This window comes from Hyperolius riggenbachi, chromosome 5 (genome assembly GCF_040937935.1).
Source record: "Hyperolius riggenbachi isolate aHypRig1 chromosome 5, aHypRig1.pri, whole genome shotgun sequence".
Lineage (NCBI taxonomy): Eukaryota > Metazoa > Chordata > Amphibia > Anura > Hyperoliidae > Hyperolius > Hyperolius riggenbachi.
Genome location: NC_090650.1, coordinates 324558485 through 324579429, shown reverse-complemented (window position 1 = coordinate 324579429; position 20945 = coordinate 324558485). Strand labels below are relative to the sequence as shown.

The window sequence follows — 20945 nt, the reverse complement described above, 5'->3', positions numbered from 1 at the left end:
AATATAAACAAAATTGGTACTTACCTGGGGCTTTCTGCAGCCCACCGTAGGTTGGGAGGTCCCCTGGCGTGGTCCTGGCTCCTCTCCCGGTCCCTCCGCCGCAAACCGCACCGCCGACACCCGGGCCGGGTATCTGGCTCCCACTTCCTGAACCGGGACGCTCTTCATCATTACGCCGGCCGCTGCGCATCATCACGGTGGCCAGTGTGACAGTACTGCGCATGCGCGATTTAACCGCACATGCGCAGTACTGTCACGCCAGACGCCGTGATGACGTGCAGCGGCCGGCATAATGACGAAGAGCGCCCCGGTTCAGGAAATGGGAGCCAGATACCCGGTGCGGGTGTCCCCGGTGCGGTAGGCGGCGGAGGGACCGGGAGGAGAGCCAGGAGGCCGCCAAGGGACCTCCCAACCTACGGTGGGCTGCAGAAAGCCCCAGGTAAGTACCAATTTTGTTTATTTTTTTGAGGTCAGGGTCCCCAAAAACAGATTCTTTGTTGATCAAAATCATGTGAATGCTAGCCGATTTCTGTTTGATCGACTGATATCTTCCATCTTGCTTGAACAACAAAGTTGGTCAATTTGACATGATATCGCACAGTTTTCATCAATGGAGCACACTGGGAAACACTCAAATTAAATTAAAGGATCAAATAAAATGTTCCATCATACAGAAAAATTGCTAGATAAACAGCCACCTCCGCAGAGTGGTTGTCCCAGGAAAGATCGATATAATGGTTTTATGCAACTACTGTATAAATAGTCCAAAGGAAAGGGGAGGGGCTAGACAATCTGCACTGGGGCCCATGAATCTATTGTTTTGCCAGTGAGAGTTGCTATAGGCAACAAGTTATTACCCATCACTTAGCGGAGGAGGGCAGGGAGACAGACAGAGGACAGTGAACAATGTTGGCACATTACTCACCAGGAGGTATCTGGAAGTTGGCAGGTAACTGTATGGTGGCCTGTGCTGCTCGGGGAGGCGCTGCTTGCTGCGTTGCTGTCAGTGTCAGTGCAGGCGCTGACGCTCCAGGGCCAGCCTTGCTGCAGACGGGAGTAGACAGTACAGGAGGCTGTGAAGATGGTACCCGGCTTGCGGTAGCAGGGGCTTCTGGCATCCCCGGAGATGTGATATCAGAGATGAGCACTCCTGGCTGCCCCGTGTCGTGGAGTACCGGGCTGGCCACTGCTGCGGGGGCTGCGAGAGACAGTTGTGCGGCTTTCATTACGTATACCTGGGTATAGCGCGATCCAGCAGCACCTACGTCTGTGTATACATTCAGGGATCTGTGTGTAGTGTATGGCTCACTGTGACAGTTTACAAGAAACGAATGATCGCACTGATATTACTGCACCACTTATTCCCGTACATCACCCATGACTTTCCCATAGCCCAGCACTCAGCACGCCCAGCTTGTGCTACAGCCATGCTTATATAGCCATGTGCGGCCAGCGCAGGCGCTCACACCCCCTCCGCCGATCAGGAAGGGCGGCCGCGCTAATTGGCTTCGCCGGACACTCCCGTCTCAGGAGGCGGTGCTGTGACTGCCCGGTTTCCTTCTTATTTCATCATGCACAGGCTGAGGCTCGGGAGTAGAGATGGGAAGTTCGGATCTTTTCAATGATCCGGATGATTCGAATCGGATCATTGAAGAGATCCGGATCTTTGATCCGAATCTCGGATCATTTTACTACGGAAGCATTCGGGGGTGAAATGAACAGCAAGACAGGTCTGTGGACAGGAGAAGTGGAGGGGGGTGGGCACACAGAGAAGGGGAGAAGATGGACAGAGGGCACCCATGTCCCCTCTCTCTCATCTACCGGTCTCCCTGCAAGGCTGGCTCCCCAGCCTCCCCTTCAACAGAGCGATCCATCTCTGCTCTGCTTCCAGGAGCCCGCTGCACGCTGAGAGGGGGCGTGTCGCTCCTTGGCCCGCCCCTTTTTCGATCCAAATCACTCATTTTGATGATTCGGATGATTCGACTCACAAAATAGATTCGGATCAAAGATCCGAATCGTTCATGATCCGGACAACACTACTGGGGAGTGGGGGTAGCTGTCTAGCTGAGTAACCATTGCTAGTATGTGAGCTCATAAGCGGTGTGACTTTGCAGGCTGTGGTGCGGCCAGGGCGAGAATTTCATCATTTGTACCGCTAACATCCTGATGGGTATGGAAAATGTAGCTCCATAGACTGCTGTCGTCAAAGTAAAGACAGTAGAATCCCTTTATAGGAAACTCAAAGGGACTTGGCCAAGTAGTTTACTATGTCAGAAGTTTGCTATATCAGTTTGGTCATTTTATATTCATAAAGGCGCCTGAGTTTATTATGGCCAGAGGTGAACTATATCAAAGTTTGCTTTGACAAAGATTCTACTGTACGTTACATTACACTGACTTTAGAGCAGGCATGGGCAAACTTGGCCCTTCAACTGTTAAGGAACTACAAGTCCCACAATGCATTGCAGGAGTCCAACAGCCACAGTCATGACTCATAAAGGTAAATGCATTGTAGGACATGTAGTTCCTTAAAGGGACTCCGAGCTCTGTTTAAAAATAAAATTTGAACTTACCTGGGGCTTTCTCCATCCCAGCCCTGGTCGGGACGTCCCACGCCGGCCTCCTGGCTCTTCTCCCGGCGGCTGTCCGCATAGCGCGGACAGGCCGGGCCCCCGGGCGACACTGGCGAGTGTCGGGGCTTCTTCTTCCTTATACGTCACGAATGACGTCACACGCCGGCCGCCGCGCGTCATGACGGCGGCCGGCGTGACAGCACGGCGCATGCGCGGTTTAATCGCGCATGCGCCGTGCTGTCACGCCGGCCGCCGTCATGACGCGCGGCGGCCGGCGTGTGACGTCATTCGTGACGTATAAGGAAGAAGAAGCCCCGACACTCGCCAGTGTCGCCCGGGGGCCCGGCCTGTCCGCGCTATGCGGACAGCCGCCGGGAGAAGAGCCAGGAGGCCGGCGTGGGACGTCCCGACCAGGGCTGGGATGGAGAAAGCCCCAGGTAAGTTCAAATTTTATTTTTAAACAGAGCTCGGAGTCCCTTTAAAGGGAACCTAAACTGAGAGGCACATGGATGTTTCCTGTTAAACAATACTAGTTGCTCGGCAGTCCTGCTGATCTCTTTGGCTGCAGTAGTGGCTGAATCACTCACCTGAAACAAGCATGCAGCTAATCCAGTCTGAATTCAGTCAGAGCACCTGATCTGCCTGCTTGTTAAAGGACTGTGGCTAAAAGTATTAGAGAAACAGGATCAGCAGGAGAGTCAGGCAACTGGTATTATTTTAAAAGGAAAAATCCATAACCTTCTCAGTTTAGGTTCCCTTTAAGCCAGGTAAATCAAGCAGAGAAGAACTGATTCTGTATTTGTTGGAAACTTCTACCTCAGGAGGTAGCTTACGCCACCATAGAGAAGGAGTGCTTGGCAATTGTATGTGCCCTACAAAAGCTACAGCACCATCTCTATAGTCACGGTCTTTACTGACCATAACCCCCATAGTTTTTTTACATTGGGTTTCTGGTGACAACGGCCAATTGCTGTGATGGAGCCTAGTTCTCCTGCAACTTTACCGTCCAACACAGTAAGGGAAGCAATCATGGAAATGCCAATGGATTGACATATATATATATTATTATTTTTGGCATTTTACTTCTCACTCTTCATGTGCTGCTCCTCTCTGTGAAGCTCTTCATTGAATTAAGCAGAGGATCCAGTTCAAACTCTTAACCCTGACTTACAAAGCTCTCCCCTGTACGGGCTGGTGCACACCAAGGGCCATGATTAACTAAGATAAATAGCATGCCTTATAAGAGATAACGCGCCTTATCAAAGTTAACATGTCTTATCAGAGTAGCATAGCGAGCGCTACAAACCCGCAGGGGCTTGGGGCAGGACAAGTGGAGCTCTCGTCATTGCCAATTAGCAGGCATAAGTTCATAGCACTCGCTATGATACTCTGATAAGGCGTGTCATCTCTAAGGCATGTTAACTTGGATAAGGCATTATTATTATTTATTGGATTTATATATCACCAACATATTACGCAGCGCTGTACAATAAATAGGATTACAGACAATAATAACGGGTAACAGCACAATACAGGTAACAGACATTGGATAAAACAGTATAGTTAATAAGCAATGAAATACACAACACAATGCAGATAGTAATACAATGCCAAATCATACACTGGAGTGGTAGTGGTAAAATACAAGTTCCCTTAATTCTGGGTAAAGTGCTCACAGTCATGTATGATACACAAAGGGAGAGGGCCCTGCCACTGGCTTACAATCTAGAGGGAGGGGTTGGTGACACGAAAGGAGTGGGTGCACCAAGAAGTTCTTGGCAGAGAGGGTTAGGGCAGTGTTGAGTTGAGGTAGGCCTCCTTGAAGAAGTGAGTTTTGAGTTCTTTTTTGAAGGTATTGAAGGTGGGGGCAAGCCTGATGGACAGTGGGAAAGAGTTTCACAGGATGGGGGCAGCTCTAGTGAAGTCCTGTATTCGTGCATGGGATTGCGAGATGCGTGGGGTGGATAAGAGGAGGTTGTTGGAGGAGCGAAGTGTGCGGCCAGGTGTATATCTGCTGACCAGGTCAGAGATGTAGGTTGGGCAGGACTTGTGTATAGATTTGTATGCCAAACATAGGATCTTGAATCTGATTCTGAAGTGAATTGGAAGCCAATGAAAGGATTTGTGTAAGGGGAGTCGTGGAGACAGAGTGATGAGAGGAGTAGTTTAGTCTGGCTACTGCGTTCATGATGGATTGTAGGGGGGGCCATGCGGTTTTGAGGAAGGCCTGACAGGAGGGAGTTGCAGTAACCCAGGTGGGAGATGAGGGCATGGACAAGGAGTATGGCAGTGTCTGGGGTCAGGAACGGCTGGATCTTGGAGATGTTGCATAAATGGAAATTGCAGGCCCTAACTACGATTTGGATGTGGGGGGTTAAGGAGAGGACTGAGTCCAGGGTGACACCCAGGCAGCCGGCTTGTGTGGTTGGACGAATGATTGTGCCATTGACAGTGACGTGGAGGTTGTGGGGGGTGAAACAGCACGGGGCGGGAAGATTAGGAGTTGTCTTACCCAGGTTCAGCTTTAGAAACCTGGCAGACATCCAGGATGAGATAGCCGAGAGGCAGGAGGATACCTTCTCCATGGTGGTGGTGGAGAGGTCAGTGGTATGGAGGTAAATCTGGGTGTCACCTGCATATAGGAGATAGTTGAAACCGAGAGAGGAGATGAGTTTTCTGATGGAGGCAGTGTAAATTGAGAACAGCAGGGAACCAAGAACAGAGCCTTGGGGGACCCCAACTGAAAGGGGGATGGAGGTTGAGGAGGAACCATCGAAGGAGGTCTTAAAGGAGCGATTTGAGAGGTAGGAGGAAAACCATGCTAGGGCAAGGTCTTGGATACCCACAGATTGCAGGGAATGGAGAAGCAGGGAATGGTCAACAGTGTCAAATGCTGATGAGAGGTCTAGGAGGAGAAGGATAGTGTATATTCCTTCGGCCTTGGCAAGTGTGAGGTCATTTACGGTCTTGGTGAAGGCAGTCTAGGTGGAGTGGGCTGGCCAAAATCTTGATTGTAGGGAGGCAAACAGGGAGTTGGAGCCAAGGTAATGGGTCACGCATCGGTGGACTAAACGCTCCAGGAGTTTAGATGCAAAAGGGAGGAGGGAGATGGGGCGGTAGCTGGATGGAAGTGACGGGTCCAGTGAGAGTTTTTTAAGTAGCGTAAGTACAATGGCCTGTTCAAAGTCAGAGGGGAAGGTGCCTGTGGAGAGGGAGTGGTTAAACAGAGAGGTGAGGACAGGAGCCAGAACAGGGAAGTGATGCTATTTGTCTTAGTGAATCGAGCGGTTCTGAGCATTTTTAAAAACGCTTGCGGTTTGAAACCCGCTTGGCTAATGTATTTCAATGGGATGGTGCACACCAGAGCAGTTTGTTTTTTTCCCCAAACGCACCCGGGTCCTGCTGCATTTTTACGGATTTCTGAGGCGATTCTGCCTCAATATTAAGTATAGGAAAGTGGAAAATCGCTCTGAAAAGCGCTAGATCAGAGCGATTTTCCAAGGGTTTTTGTTGCAGAAGCTATTCAGTTACAGCTCTACTGTAACAAAAAATAAAATATGCTACACCAAAACGCTCCAAAAAACGCTAGGCATCTGTAGAAAATCGCTCTGCACATGCCTGGAATAGCTCTGAAAAAACGCTTCAAAAACCGTTTGCGGATACGCTAGCGGTTCTTGGTGTGCACTGGCCCTACATCTCCTCACTGGTTCCCAGATGCCAACCCAACTGCAATCTCAGATCTGTACATGACCTTCTTTTGTCTTCCTCTAGAATCACCTCGCATTCACGTATACAAAATTTTGCATATGCTTCCCCCCCATCTGGAATTTTTTAAACGCTTCCTCAAAACTCACTTTTTTTCCAACAAGCATACACTCTACCTTAGCCCATTCCACCCTTATGTTGGCGTTTCATAAATCAATAATAATAACCCTCCCTGAGCTTGAGGGATTACAAGTGCAGTAGTGATCAGAGGTATTTGAGGCCAATTTAATTTTTTTATAGGTTTTTATTGACACAAAACATTTAAAACATAAAAAACACAGAGCCAAAATTCACTTTTCCCAAAAAGAACTAAAACTGCCTATGCGCTACTAAATCTTTCCCGTCACTGTGATCGAATTTGCTAGAAATAGGTAATGCAAACTTTGCCCGATTGATCGATTTCCACCCGAAATCGATCGATTTGGTGCAGAGTAACAGCAGTACTTTTACCTATCCGGCTGGCCCGTGTCCTCCCGGTTCTGGTTGTTTCTTCTTGCGGCAGGTATCCTCCACCCTGTGTCCTCTTCTCTTCCATGTCATGTGAAACAAGCCGAAGTTCAAACACTAGAGGTCCGGCAACATACATGCCTGAGCTCAAGTGTTTGAACTTTAACTTGTGTCGCATGACATGGAAGAGAAGAGGACACAGGGAAGACAAGACTGGCCGCATGAACTGAAGTGAGAGGGATATGGAGGCTGCCATATTTATTTCCATCTAAGCAATGCCAGTTGCCAGGCCCTCCTGCTGATCCGCTGCCTCTAATACTATTAGCCATAGCCCCTGAACAAGCATGCAGCAGATCAGGTGTTTCTGACATTAATGTCAGATCTGACAAGACTAGCTGCATGCTTGTTTCTGGTGTTATTCAGATACTACTGCAGAGAAATAGACCAGCAAGGCTGCCAGGCAACTGGTATTGATTAAAAGGAAATAAATATGGCAGCCTCCGTATAACTCTTACTTCATTTCCCCTTTAAACCAACGGATACAGGAAGGCCTTTTGACAGATGAGAGCTCTGCTGCCAGCTGAGGGGAGCACCAATAAGGGGGGACCTTGGCAGCGAGGCAAGTACCGACTCCACAGATTTTGAATCTGGTCAAAATATTTCTATGTAAATTACAGATTATGTGGTTACGTATCCCGACCAGGACATGTAATAGTATCAATAGGAACTACATCTCCCAGCAAGCATCGTGCATCCCCAGGCATGCATTGCTGCTGCCAGGCATATAGGAAAGAAAAACAGTGGAACCTACACGGGGATACAAAATAGAGATGTCCTGTCCATATAGACGGGCTATAGGGGCTATGGCCCCCGTAGGTAAGTAAATGCACGCTGCACCCCAAAGCCCACAGTTGATGATCCTCCCTAGAAGGAGGTTAGTTTAACCTCTTGAGGACTGCGGCCTTAAACCCCCTAGTGACCAGGCCATTTTTACTCAAATAGGCCACTGCAGCTTTAAAGGAGTCATCAGGCAACGTAAAGTAAAATGAGTGGTACTTACCGGGGGCTTCCTCCAGCTCCAAGCTCCCAGGATGTCCCTCGCCGCAGCTCTCCCCGCAGCCGTTCGCTGCAGGTCCGTCCCGGTCCCCGGCGATGACGTCACAGCGACCCGGAGGTCGCTCTGTACTGCGCCTGCGTGAGAGGCGCTGTCAATCACCGCCACGTGGGCCGGAGCGGACTGCGCAGTAGTTCTGCGCTTGCGCAGTCCGCTCCAACCCACGTGACGGTGATTGACAGCGACCTGCGGCGAACGGCTGCGGGGAGAGCTGCGGCGAGGGACATGCTGGGAGCTTGGAGCTGGAGGAAGCCCCCGGTAAGTACCACTCATTTTACTTTACGTTGCCTGATGACTCCTTTAAGGCCTGGCTACAAGGCCGTACAACTCAGCACACGAGTTATTCCCCCCCCCCCCCCCATTTCTCCCCACCAACAGAGCTTTCTATTGGTGGGGTCTGATTGCTCTCCCCATGTTTTTTTACAAATATTTTTGTTATTAATTTTATAATAAAATTGCCTATTTATTTTTAATCCCTACCCTCCCTCTCCCCGCCAGCCAATTACCGGGATCGGCTGTCATAGGCATCAGCTTATGACAACCAATCACTTCTGAGCCTCTGGAGGGGACATATTCTGTATAAAGGGAAATGAGAAGAATAATATACTCTGAGGTGTGCCACAACACCCACATAGACTTTATACCAGTACAAGGATATGTATATCAAAAATATTGAAGAAACTTGAATAATTTATATGCAAAAATACAAAAAGTCTTTATTGAAGACAACACTTGTGCAAAAATGTTCATAAAAAGTATCCTTTAGGAAACATTTTCCATAGCAAAGAATGACGAACATATAGCAGTGATTAACATCAAGATTAGTACAGTTGTAAATATTGGCCTTGATTCATAAACAGCAGTGCGATAACAAAAATCTTGTCGGGAAAATACCGCACTCGGTATTTTCCCGGTCTGTGTGCTAATTCATAAAGATTTCCCCAGCTGCCCTTGGAGGTCGGTAAATTACCGCAGCCCATTGAGCGGTAGAGTAGAGCAGTGTCCCGATTCCCTCCTTGCCCTGCAGAAATGAATCACACAGACGGCTCTCTCTGGCTCTCCCACTGATGACTCAGACAGATGAGTCACACAGTCTTTCCCTGCCTGCAGAAATTACTCTCACAGCCGGCTCTCCGGCTCTCTCCACAGATGAATCAAACAGACTTTCGGATCTCTGCACTTTGCATTAATCAGAGCTGTCAGTAACTCGTTAAGACCTCACCAGAGGTGTCGGTAACTACCGCCAGGCTTACCGCATGTTCAAGGCTTTATGAATTGACATTTGCTGACAATTTACTGACATGTGTTGTCGGTAACTGCAGCCAAGTCGGTAATTTAGCTCCCTGGTCGGTAATGTCAGCTTTTCATGCGGTAACAGCCTTTATGAATTGACATTTTGCTAAGTGGTCGGTAAAGTCTGCTGTTTTCAGCATTACCGCATGAGGTAATGCTTTATGAATCGAGGCCATTGAGGCGGCAACATATTTATTTTTAATCCCTGCCCTCCTTCCCGCCCCACCAGCCAATTACCGTGATCGGCTGTCATAGGCATCAGCTTATGACAACCAATCACTTCTGAGTAGAGTTGGGCTGAACCTCCGATTTTAGGTTCGCGAACCTGGTTCGCGAACTTCCGCGGAAGGTTCGGTTCACGTTAAAGTTCGCGAACCGCAATAGACTTCAATGGGGATGCGAACTTTGAAAAAAAAAAATAATTATGCTGGCCACAAAAGTGATGGAAAAGATGTTTCAAGGGGTCTAACACCTGGAGGGGGGCATGGCGGAGTGGGATACATGCCAAAAGTCCCGGGGAAAAATCTGGATTTGACGCAAAGCAGCGTTTTAAGGGCAGAAATCACATTGAATGCTAAATGACAGGCCTAAAGTGCTTTCAAACATCTTGCATGTGTATACATCAATCAGGTAGTGTAATTAAGGTACTGCTTCACACTGACACACCAAACTCACCGTTTAACGCACCGCAAACAGCTGTTTGTGTAGTGACGGCCGTGCTGGACTGGTGCGCACCATGGCGAGAGTGCAGGTTTTGGTGGCTTTACAGCCCATATGGTCGCCTGGCTGATGTAGCTGAATGACAGAACAGTGACTGTCCAGCTGATCAAATTTGGTCTGACCACAATGAGGCAACGACCTTATTATCGTTCACTGAACACAACAGGTATGCAGTGGCGGGTTCACAGTGGCGGGTTCACAGAACAGGTATACAGTGGCGGGTCCACTGAACAGAACAGGTATGCAGTGGCGGGTTCACTAAACAGAACAGGTATACAGTGGCGGGTTCACTAAACAGAACAGGTATACAGTGGCGGGTTCACAGAACAGGTATGCAGTGGCAGGTTCACTGAACACAACAGGTATGCAGTGGCGGGTTCACTGAACAGGTATACAGTGGCGGGTCCACTGAACAGAACAGGTATGCAGTGGCGGGTTCACTAAACAGAACAGGTATACAGTGGCGGGTTCACTAAACAGAACAGGTATACAGTGGTGGGTTCACAGAACAGGTATGCAGTGGCAGGTTCACTGAACACAACAGGTATGCAGTGGCGGGTTCACTGAACAGGTATACAGTGGCGGGTCCACTGAACAGAACAGGTATGCAGTGGCGGGTTCACTAAACAGAACAGGTATACAGTGGCGGGTTCACTAAACAGAACAGGTATACAGTGGTGGGTTCACAGAACAGGTATGCAGTGGCAGGTTCACTGAACACAACAGGTATGCAGTGGCGGGTTCACTGAACAGGTATACAGTGGCGGGTCCACTGAACAGAACAGGTATGCAGTGGCGGGTTCACTAAACAGAACAGGTATGCAGTGGCGGGTTCACTAAACAGAACAGGTATACAGTGGCGGGTTCACAGAACAGGTATGCAGTGGCAGGTTCACTGAACACAACAGGTATGCAGTGGCGGGTTCACTGAACAGGTATACAGTGGCGGGTCCACTGAACAGAACAGGTATGCAGTGGCGGGTTCACTGAACAGGTATACAGTGGCGGGTCCACTGAACAGAACAGGTATGCAGTGGCGGGTTCACTAAACAGAACAGGTATACAGTGGCGGGTTCACAGAACAGGTATGCAGTGGCGGGTCCACTGAACAGAACAGGTATGCAGTGGCGGGTTCACTGAACAGGTATACAGTGGCGGGTCCACTGAACAGAACAGGTATACAGTGGCGGGTTCACTAAACAGAACAGGTATACAGTGGCGGGTTCACAGAACAGGTATGCAGTGGCAGGTTCACTGAACACAACAGGTATGCAGTGGTGGGTTCACAGAACAGGTATGCAGTGGTGGGTTCACAGCACAGGTATGCAGTGGTGGGTTCAATGAACAGGTATACAGTGGCGGGTCCACTGAACAGAACAGGTATGCAGTGGCAGGTTCACTGAACAGGTATGCAGTGGTGGGTTCACAGCACAGGTATGCAGTGGTGGGTTCACAGCACAGGTATGCAGTGGTGGGTTCACAGAACAGGTATGCAGCCAGACAGGAACAAGTTAAGCCTAACTAATCTTTCCCTGAGAGACAGTCTGCAGCAGCTCGCCCTACTCTCACTAACGCAGGCAGCACACGAGTGACCGTAATGGCCGCCGCTGCCTGCCTTATATAAGGGGGGGTGGGGCTCCAGGGGCTAGTGTAGCCTAATTGGCTACACTGGGCCTGCTGACTGTGATGTAGAGGGTCAAAGTTGACCCTCCATGTGCATTATGGGGCGAACCGAACTTCCGCAAAGGTTCGCCTGCGGGACGCGAACGCGAACCACTGAAGTTCGCATGGAACCGTTCGCAGGTGAACCGTTCGGCCCAACTCTACTTCTGAGCCTCTGGAGGGGACAGCCGTGTCACATGGCTATACCCAGTACAGCGCTGCCTTAAATCGCAGCGCTGTACAATGTTATTAGACAGCGGTTTCGCCATCTAACAGTCTCTAGCGGCGATTGCCACTGGGAGACTAATGATGGATCTCCATTCCGTCATTCAAGCAGGGATGCGTGCGCATAGGCGCGCGCGATCCCCTGCACAGTCCATTCCCAGCCATTCTCGCCAATTGGCGTAGAGTGGTCATGGGGCTGCCGTGCTGCTCGCTCCAATCGGCGTGGAGCAGTCCTTAGGCAGTTAAAAAGTTTTATAAATGTAGTGCTCAGTTCCCTTTAAAGCAGTAGGATCAGCCATACTATGCCAGGGGAAAAAAACACATATATAAGTAGATAAATACTTGATCTACTTACATAACACATGTATTATACTGTCCACGTTTTGATTTCAGTGAATGTTATTTAACGGAAAATTGAATACTTACCTGCCGGTAATTTTATGTGTCCATGGCAGCACAGTAGGGTTTAGCCCCGCCTCCTTAACCCCATTAGGACCTTAACTATAAATCACTCCCTACTACTCCGCCCCCTAGTCTTTTAACTCGGCATTACCGAATCTAGGGTGGGAGCGCTGTGCTGCCATGGACACATCTGGAAAGGAAAATTACCGGCAGGTAAGTATTCAATTTTCCGTTTTCCATATGTGTCAATGGCAGCACAGTAGGGAGTTAACTAGCAAATAATACAAAGGAAGGGATGAGGCGTAATGCTGACAAATTTATTCATACACTCTCAACATGAACATTCAAAACTTTTTGACCAAACTGTCTGGTTGAATTCACTGCAGGGTCAACTTTATAATGTTTCATAAAAGTATTGACAGACGACCAACTGGCCGCTTGGCATACTTTTTCTGCCGATACTTTGTTGAATGCAGCCCATGATGCCGCCACACCCCTTGTTGAGTGTGCCGAAATCTGCTGCGGAGGAGTCATTTTATTGGCTTTGTAGGCTTTTTGGATTACTGTGACGATCCAGTTGGCTATTGTCCTTGAGGAGGCCGGCTGTCCTCTTCTGTAGCCTGTTGGAACAATAAACAGCCTCTCTGTTTGTCTTATTTCTTTTGTTTTTATTAAATAGTTGTTTAGGACATGTCCTACATCTAGGGGATGGGGAGTAAGATCCTGCTCTCCGATAAGAGTTGGTTGATGGTGTAATGGTTAATGGCTCTGCCTCTGACACAGAAGACCAGGGTTCGAATCTCGGCTCTGCCTGTTCAGTAAGCCAGCACTAATTCAGTAGGAGACCTTTGGCAAGTCTCCCTTACACTGCTACTGCCAATAGAGCGCGCCCTAGTGGCTGCTGCTCTGCTCTGGCGCTTTGAGTCCGCAAGGATAAAAGCGCAATATAAATGTTATTTGTCTTGTCTTGTAATGTCCATTCCGGATTGAAGTGAAAAAGTGAGGAGACTTTGGGAACAAAGTGTTGTATTGGTCTCAACACTATTCTATCTGGAAAAAATGTTAAAGGATACCACAACTGACATGTGGCATAATGAGATAGACATGGGTATGTACAGTGCCTAGCTCACAAATAACTATGCTGTGTTCCTTTTTTTCTTTCTCTGCCTGAAAGAGGTAAATATCAGGTATGTAAGTGGCTGACTCAGTCCTGACTCAGACAGGAAGTGACTACAGTGTGACCTTCACTGATAAGAAATTCCAACTATAAAACACTTTCCTAGAAGAAAATGGCTTCTGAGAGCAAGAAAGATATAAAAAAGGGGGAAATTCTTATCAGTGAGGGTCACACTGTAGTCACTTCCTGTCTGAGTCAGGACTGAGTCAGCCACTTACATACCTGATATTTACCTCTTTCAGGCAGAGAAAGAAAAAAAGGAACACAGCCTAGTTATTTGTGTGCTAAGCACTGTACATACCCATGTCTATCTCATTATGCCACATGTCAGTTGTGGTATCCTTTAAGAATGGCTCTTGGCATCCCAGTGCTTGTATTTCTGAAACTCTTCTTGCGGACGACATTGCCACTAAGAAAACTGCTTTGTGTGTCAAGTCTACTAACGGACAGTCTTTAGATGGTGCATACGGTGAAGTTGATAGGTTGTTCAGTACTAACGGTAAATCCCATTTGGGAAAAAGTGTTTTGCGCGGTGGTCTTTCTTTCATTACTCCTTTTATGAATTGTATCACTACTGGATTTAGCGCCCATCTTTTGTCCGTCAGTGCCGATATTGCTGATACTTGACACTTTAAGGAATGGTAGCCTAAGCTCTTATCCATTCCAGTTTGCAAAAATTGTAAGAGTTGTGTAATCTCCGGGTCCAGTGGATTGAAGTTGTATTGTTTTGCAAAATCAATAAATTTCGTCCAAACTTTTTGGTACTGGCTGTTCGTGGACGGTTTCCTAGCTTTTAGCATTGTATTTATAACCTCAGATGAAAACCCTAACAGCTCCAGCTTCCGCCTTTCAATTTCCAGGCAACTAGTTTTAAGCTGGACGGGTTCGGGTGACAAATCGGGCCTTGCGTCAGTAGGTCCGGAATTGGAGGAAGCAGTAACGGTTGATGAAGCTTCATTTGCCATAGCAACGGAAACCATGGACTCCTTGGCCAATACGGGATTATGGCTATTAGAGTAACTTTCTCTTTGGTTAGCCTCATTAATAGTTTGTGAATCAGTGGAGTAGGTGGGTATGCATATGCCAGATCGAAATTCCATTCTGTCAGTAAGGCATCCGTTGACAGGGCTTTCGGCGTGTACTTCCTTGAAATAAAGTTCTTGCACTGAGTATTGTTTGGCGTTGCCATCAAATCCGATTGAGGGTGTGCCAATTGTTTGCATATCTGTTGAAAAATTTCCTTGTTCAGACACCACTCGTTGTTGTTGATGTCGTGTCTGCTGAGAAAGTCTGCTTTCAGATTCTCTGGGCCTGGGACATACACTGCTGTGAGCATGTAGAAAGTTTGTTCTGCTAATTGGAAGATCGGTGTCACCTCCTGAAGTAGTGTAGTTGATCTCGTTCCCCCTGTCGCCTGATGTAAGACAATGCTGTGCAATTGTCCATGCGTAAGACTACATTTTTGTCTTTTAACTGCTGTTTGAATCTGTTCAATACCATTTTCGCTGCCCTGATCTCTATTATATTTGAGGATGTGTGTTTCTGTTGTACGGACCATCTGTCCTGAATGGATTTGGAGTTCATCACCACACCCCATCCTCTCTGGCTGGCATCTGTGGTAATCGTGGTCTGCGACAGGATTTGTATAGGCATAGGATTGTTGAGATTTTCCCTCTTTGTCCACCAGAAGACACTGTTCCTCATAGCTGGGGTAATAAGTATTTGCTGGTCTAAACACTTGCTCTTCCACTGATTTAGAAAGCCCTTCTGCCAATGTCGACAGTGCCACTGTGCCCACTTGACCATTGGGATGGTTGAGGTCAATGTTCCCAGAAAACTGAGGCATTGTCTTGCTGTTAAAGATGTTGCACATATCATGTTCCTTGACAGATTCTGTATCTTGATTTGCTTGTCCATTGGGAGACCTATCTGGTTGCGATCCGTGTGGAATTCTGCCCCTAGAAATAGGAAATGTTTGGATGGTGTTAATTGACTTTTGGGGATGTTCACTTTCCATCCAAAGTTCTGTAGTTCTTCCAGGAGTATTTGTTTGTGTGCTAGAATGCACTCGTTTTTCTGATGTAACAGCAAAAGATCGTCCAAGTAATGGTACAAACTGAGTCCTTTCAGCCTTAGACGTTCTATTAGTGCTACCAACACTTTTGTGAAGGTGCGAGGTGCCGTACAGATTTCGAAGGGTAATGATCGGAACTGAAAGTGTCTTTTCCCTACTGCAAACCGTAGATACTTCCTGAACTTTATATGTATTAGAATAGGCAGGTAGGCATCCTGAAGGTCTATTGATATTGCTTAATCCTGTATCATAATTACTTGAGTGATCGTCTGCAATGTCTCCATTTTGAACCGCTTCAGGTCTATGTATGTGTTTAGGATTCTAAGATCCATCACTGGCCGTAAATCTCCTGTTTTTTTGTGACAAAAAATAGTGGGGAGTAAACCCCGCGTTCTCTCTCTTCCTCCGGTACTATCTCGATAGCCTTTTTGTCTAATAGTTCTTGTATGTACTCCATTAGAACCTGTTGTTTCTGATGAGATTTCGATATGTTTGTGACTTTGAAAATATCTGGTGGGATCTTTAGAAACTTCCATCGATGACCTCTTGATATGGTTTGTGTTACCCAGTGATTGTTGATCTCTTCCGTCCAGACTTTGCTGAAGGACTGTAGTCTTCCTCCCACGGGTTGTGTCTGGACAGAGTAACCATCAAAAACTCCTCTGGGTTTTAGTAGGTTGTTGGGTTTTCCTTTGTTTGTTCAAACTCTGAAGTGTTGATTGAGAGCTCTGCTATGTTCTTCTGTATTCTCGGCCGGGCCTATAGGCCGCCCCTCTGTAGCGACTTTGTTGAAAAGAGCTTCTCTGGAAAAAGTTTGTTTTTTTATTCTTGCGGTATCATGCCAGACCTTCCTCCTGTTACTCTGCGGATTGCCGTGTCCATTTCTTCTCCGAATAGTTTTGCCGTCGTACGGTATTTGACACCACTGTTGTTTAGAAGAGGGATCCGCTGACCAGTTTTTTAATCATAAGGCCCGCTTGGTAACTACCGAGTGGAGCATTGACCTGGCTGAGCATCTTATTATGTCTATGGAAGCTTCGCCAACAAAGTCTGCTGACAGCTTTAAGTCATCTAGCGCAGCAATTATTACATCTTTATCTGTGTTGGCCTTGACTGCTTCTTCTATATTAAATATCCATGACTTCATTGCCTCTGAAACTGAAGTGAGGGCGATAGCCGGTCTACATGCTGCTCCGGACAAAAGATAACCTTTCTTTAACTCGGCGTCCATCTTCTTTTCCAGGGGATCTTTAAATCCCACAGAATCTTCCTTTGGTAATGTTACATGTTTTGCCAAACCTATAACAGAGGCGTCTACCTTTGGTAATTCATCAAGTGAAGTTAATCTGCCCTCCTCCATCGGGTATAGTTTATGGAATTTATTTGACACCGATACTTTCTTATCTACTTTTTTCCATTCTTCCGGAAACAAGTCCGCTATAGCTTTAATCAAGGGAAAACGTTTTTGTAGATTTTTTTTAAGTGAGCAAAGTATTGCCTTTGACTAGGCCCCGGTTCCTCCTGCGTCTGTTCTTCCTGCCATTCCAATGCTTCTCTTATTGAAGTTATGAAAGGCTGGACCAGATTAAAATTGAAACCGACATCCTGCATTTCAGGTTCTGTATCAGATGTTTGTGAAGCGCCTGGGCTTTCTTTATTCTGTGGTGTTTCCGACGTAGGCAGGTTAGGAATATATTTTTTCATGCTCTCCTGTACTGCCTCTTTGATCATCTTTGAAATATCCTTAGATTGCTCCGTTTGTCTTGGCATCTCCATAAAGCAATCTTTGCAAACTAATTTTCCTGGAGCAATCTCCTTGCCACATGCCCAGCATTTTTTGTCTGCTGTGTGTGGTTGTTGTGATTGCTGCCTTTTAGGCGACCTGCTGTATTCACGTCTTCTAGATCTAGACCTGGAATGTTCTCTTGGGCGTGAGCCGTATCTAGGGGGTGAATATCTTCTATAAGAATAGTAGTATTCCCCTCTTCCCGGTCTTTCACTAGATCCTCTTGACCATCCTGTTTCCTGTTCCCGTGATCTGAAAGACAGATGTCAGTCAGATTATCTCTTTTTCCTGTAACAAATAGGCTTACCTGACTTATATATACTATCTATATACTCCTACCTAACAACCTGGATTTGATCCTCTACAGGAATATGGTCATTGCCCAGCGTCGTTTGATTAGTATACTCCAAGTCTGTAATGAAAATATGCCGTATCGAGTTTTAAGCTTAAGAACACACACATATATATATATATATATATATATATATATATCAGAACAAGAGAATAAAAAGAAACATCATTCTTACGATCCTCCATCACGAAATCCGCATGTGGCGTCTCCGTGCGTCTGCTCAGCGTCTGCTCTGCGTGACAGCCCTGTTTGTCTGGGCTTGTCTATGAATTTGTACCTTCCGTGATTGCCCGCTCTGCTTCCTGTAGAAGGCCGCGCCTCCATCCAATAGGAGGCGACCGGAAGTCGCATGCCATTGGCCGGCGCGCGCTCGTAGTTGGAACGCATTCCGGAGCGCACGCCGACCAGACGTCAGACCGGAAACTCCTCTCTGCAAACCCAGAAGTTGCTACAGGGTATAGTAATCTTAGGCCTACCTGACGCTATCTTTAGCGGCGTTTAGCCACACAGGGCATCCTGGCCATGCGCCCGCAGGTAAGGGCATATCTATGAGCATTGCTCAAACGAAGGCCATATATTTTCCTGTGACCAGCAGGCTGCCAATCTTTACATTTACATCGGATTGGCCTTCATACAGGAGAGCATGAACCTGTATGGAAAGGTGTGTAGGCAGGAGTATAGTGAGCATTATACCTCGGTCCCCAGGTAAGGTAATGGCGAGGACAAAAAAAGACTAGGGGGCGGAGTAGTAGGGAGTGATTTATAGTTAAGGTCCTAATGGGGTTAAGGAGGCGGGGCTAAACCCTACTGTGCTGCCATTGACACATATAGAAAGTAAATTATGAGAATTCTGTTCCTGGTAGGGGCCATGTCTTTTGCCCACAGTTAAGGCTAACTCGTGATGTCATTTCTGCCCTTTACTTTTTTTCTTGTCTCCTCCAATCGCTGAGTCGCCTCAGCCTTGCTTGTAAACACAAGTGAGTAGGGGATTAGGTTTCAGATAAGAAGCTGGCAGGGAAATAAAGGGAAGAGGAGGAATAGATTATAGATAAAAAGAACCCCCAGCATGCAATCCTTTGGCACGACTACTAAAGGGCCTGTATGTGATAACTCCAAATCATAACAGCATAAAAAGTTTTGAATGTAGGTTTAGCATCTTTATCACTTAATACACTCAGACCAGTTGCTGTTGAAATTTGATTTTTATGGTGACGATACCGCTTTAAGGTTGTCACTGGTATCATCCGAGTTTAAAACAGTCTGCTTTAACTTTTTTGTTGACCAGTAGAATCCCAGTGCATTACTGTATTACAGTAGTTCTACATCTTCCACGCAGGCTGCCATTTTCTCGGAGACATTTGCTATATTCCTCCGCAAAATGAAGACAGATAGTAATTACCAACCCCAGAACAGTCCATACTTTATAAATTGTGGGGGTGGGCTGTAACCTCACCGGGGAATAGTCTCCTACACTGCTGTGAAATGGGGGTGGCATATTTACGTCTGTTGCCAGAATTGTGCTCGTAAATAAGCAAATGCTGGCATTGGCTTCGTGTGTCCCCGCCTCTCTGTGCGGGTAAATGCCAGGAGGCGGGGCCTCTACTGCTCTCACACCAGCCTTGACGGGAAAAGATGTGACCCACATTGTACACACACCCCTATGCTGGACTGTACCAAGTATGCGTTACTAACGCCTCGCTGAATTATGGGAGGTTAGGACAAGGAACTCTGTGTGACGTCAGAGGGGTGTTTGTGTCAGAGGTGAAGGTGACACCGCGTTTCTGCTGGATTAGCCTTCCGTGTGATGATTGGAGGGTCGTTGTAGTGCGCTGCTTTTGCTATCGGTCGCATACTCTGCATTTCTGAGGCAGGTCTGGCCGATACATTGGTTGGAACGTAAGCTGGCCCCACACCTGGTGTGCCTGCAGTTGGTACAGTCCGGCAGTCTCTCAGTGTCTCGGCGCGGTGAAGGCTCCGCTGTAGCCGTTATCGGCGCTAATTGATAAGTGTTAGGCTGAGTAGTGCTGGTACGCGCAGTGCGCTGCTGTACGCAGACATGTCCGTGGCGTTTGCAGCCCCTCGGCAGAGGGGGAAGGGCGAGATCACTCCGGCCGCCATCCAGAAGGTGAGACACAAAAGGGGACGCTGGCTCTGACTCACACTGATGGGGGTGTGGGGAGGAGAGCTGCTGGTCCTTCTGCAGGTATATAACCTGGGCTGACTGCTCAGCGGCTAGTGATGGGGATGTCCAGAGGGAAGCTGGCTGTAGATTATGTAAAAGCTCTCTTATTTTCTTCCTTTTTGTTATGTAAAAGCTTTCACTCCAGACACAGTTTCCAAGATTCCTGGGTACTTTTCTAGATGAGGAGACTCACAGCTGCTTCCTGCTCATGATCACTAATTGTTCATAAATAAGGGACCCACCAGCAAACACAGCTAGTCTAGTTTAATGGGAACCTTAAAGTGTACCTGAACTCAGGAAACTAAAAGGATTTATACATACCTGGGGCTTCCTCCAGCCCCATACACTCTGATCGCTCCCATGCCACCGTCCTCAGTCGGAGCCAGTCTGACGTAAGAGAAGTACACCCTCTAGGTATCTCTCCAGCAGCTGCTGGAGTAATACGCAAAGAGTGCACTTCTCCTGCGTAGACTGGCTCCGACTGATGGAAGTACGGGGACCAGGTACCGGCGCTGCAGAAGACTGAGGGCGGTGGCATTGGAGCATATGGGGCTGAAGGAAGCCCCAGGTATGTATAAATCTTTTTAGTTTCCTGAGCTCAGAGTCCCTTTAACGCAAGTAAAAAAACAAGTTTCACTTACCTGGGGCTTCTACCATCCCCTGCAGCCATCCTGTGTCCTCAAAGTTACTCCCGGATCCCCTGGTTCTTAGCCTCCAGCTAGTTTTTATCCTAGTATCCTGTACCTTCGGGGACGTGTGCAATGATACGTGTGGCGGCCTGCAGTCTTAGAGTCGGCAAAAACAAAACTTGCTGGCGGCAAGGAACCACCAGAGGATCCGGGAGTGACTTTGAGGGCACAGGATGGCTGCAGGGGGCTGGTAGAAGCCCCAGGTAAGTGAAACTTTTTTTTTCTCTTGAGTTAAGGTTCCCTTTAAACCCAGCAGGGAATTCTGCTAATCAGGGCTGTGGAGTCGGAGTCGTGGAGTCGGAGTCGTGGAGTCGGGCAATTTTGGGTGCCTGGAGTCGGAGTCGGGAAAAAATGCACCGACTCCGACTCCGACTCCTAATGAATTTGTAACTGTAATTAAAATAGAAAATATGATAAAATGTTCTATTTCTCAGATAATTGTCATTAAAAATAATGTATATATACAGTAATAGCTGTGCTTAGT

At 47.5% G+C, this 20945-nt stretch overlaps 2 protein-coding genes across 8 annotated transcripts in view; one reads left to right on the top strand and one right to left on the bottom strand.

The window, feature by feature from the left end:
* Positions 1–1882, bottom strand: part of TAF4B (TATA-box binding protein associated factor 4b) — a 192217-nt gene extending 190335 nt beyond the window's left edge. For all 4 annotated transcript variants that reach the window (XM_068237294.1, XM_068237293.1, XM_068237292.1 and 1 more), the window contains exon 1: positions 926–1882. In XM_068237294.1, coding sequence (XP_068093395.1) covers positions 926–1226 — 301 coding nt within the window. In that variant the 5' untranslated portion in view covers positions 1227–1882. The remainder of the gene's footprint in view (positions 1–925) is intronic.
* A 17486-nt stretch (positions 1883–19368) lies between these two features.
* Positions 19369–20945, top strand: part of SS18 (SS18 subunit of BAF chromatin remodeling complex) — a 64141-nt gene continuing 62564 nt past the window's right edge. Inside the window, exon 1 of one of the 4 annotated variants that reach the window (XM_068237288.1) lies at positions 19369–19715. In XM_068237288.1, the coding sequence (XP_068093389.1) occupies positions 19647–19715 (69 nt within the window). In that variant the 5' untranslated portion in view covers positions 19369–19646. The remainder of the gene's footprint in view (positions 19716–20945) is intronic. The other 3 variants (XM_068237289.1, XM_068237290.1, XM_068237291.1) reach the window with 3 other exon arrangements.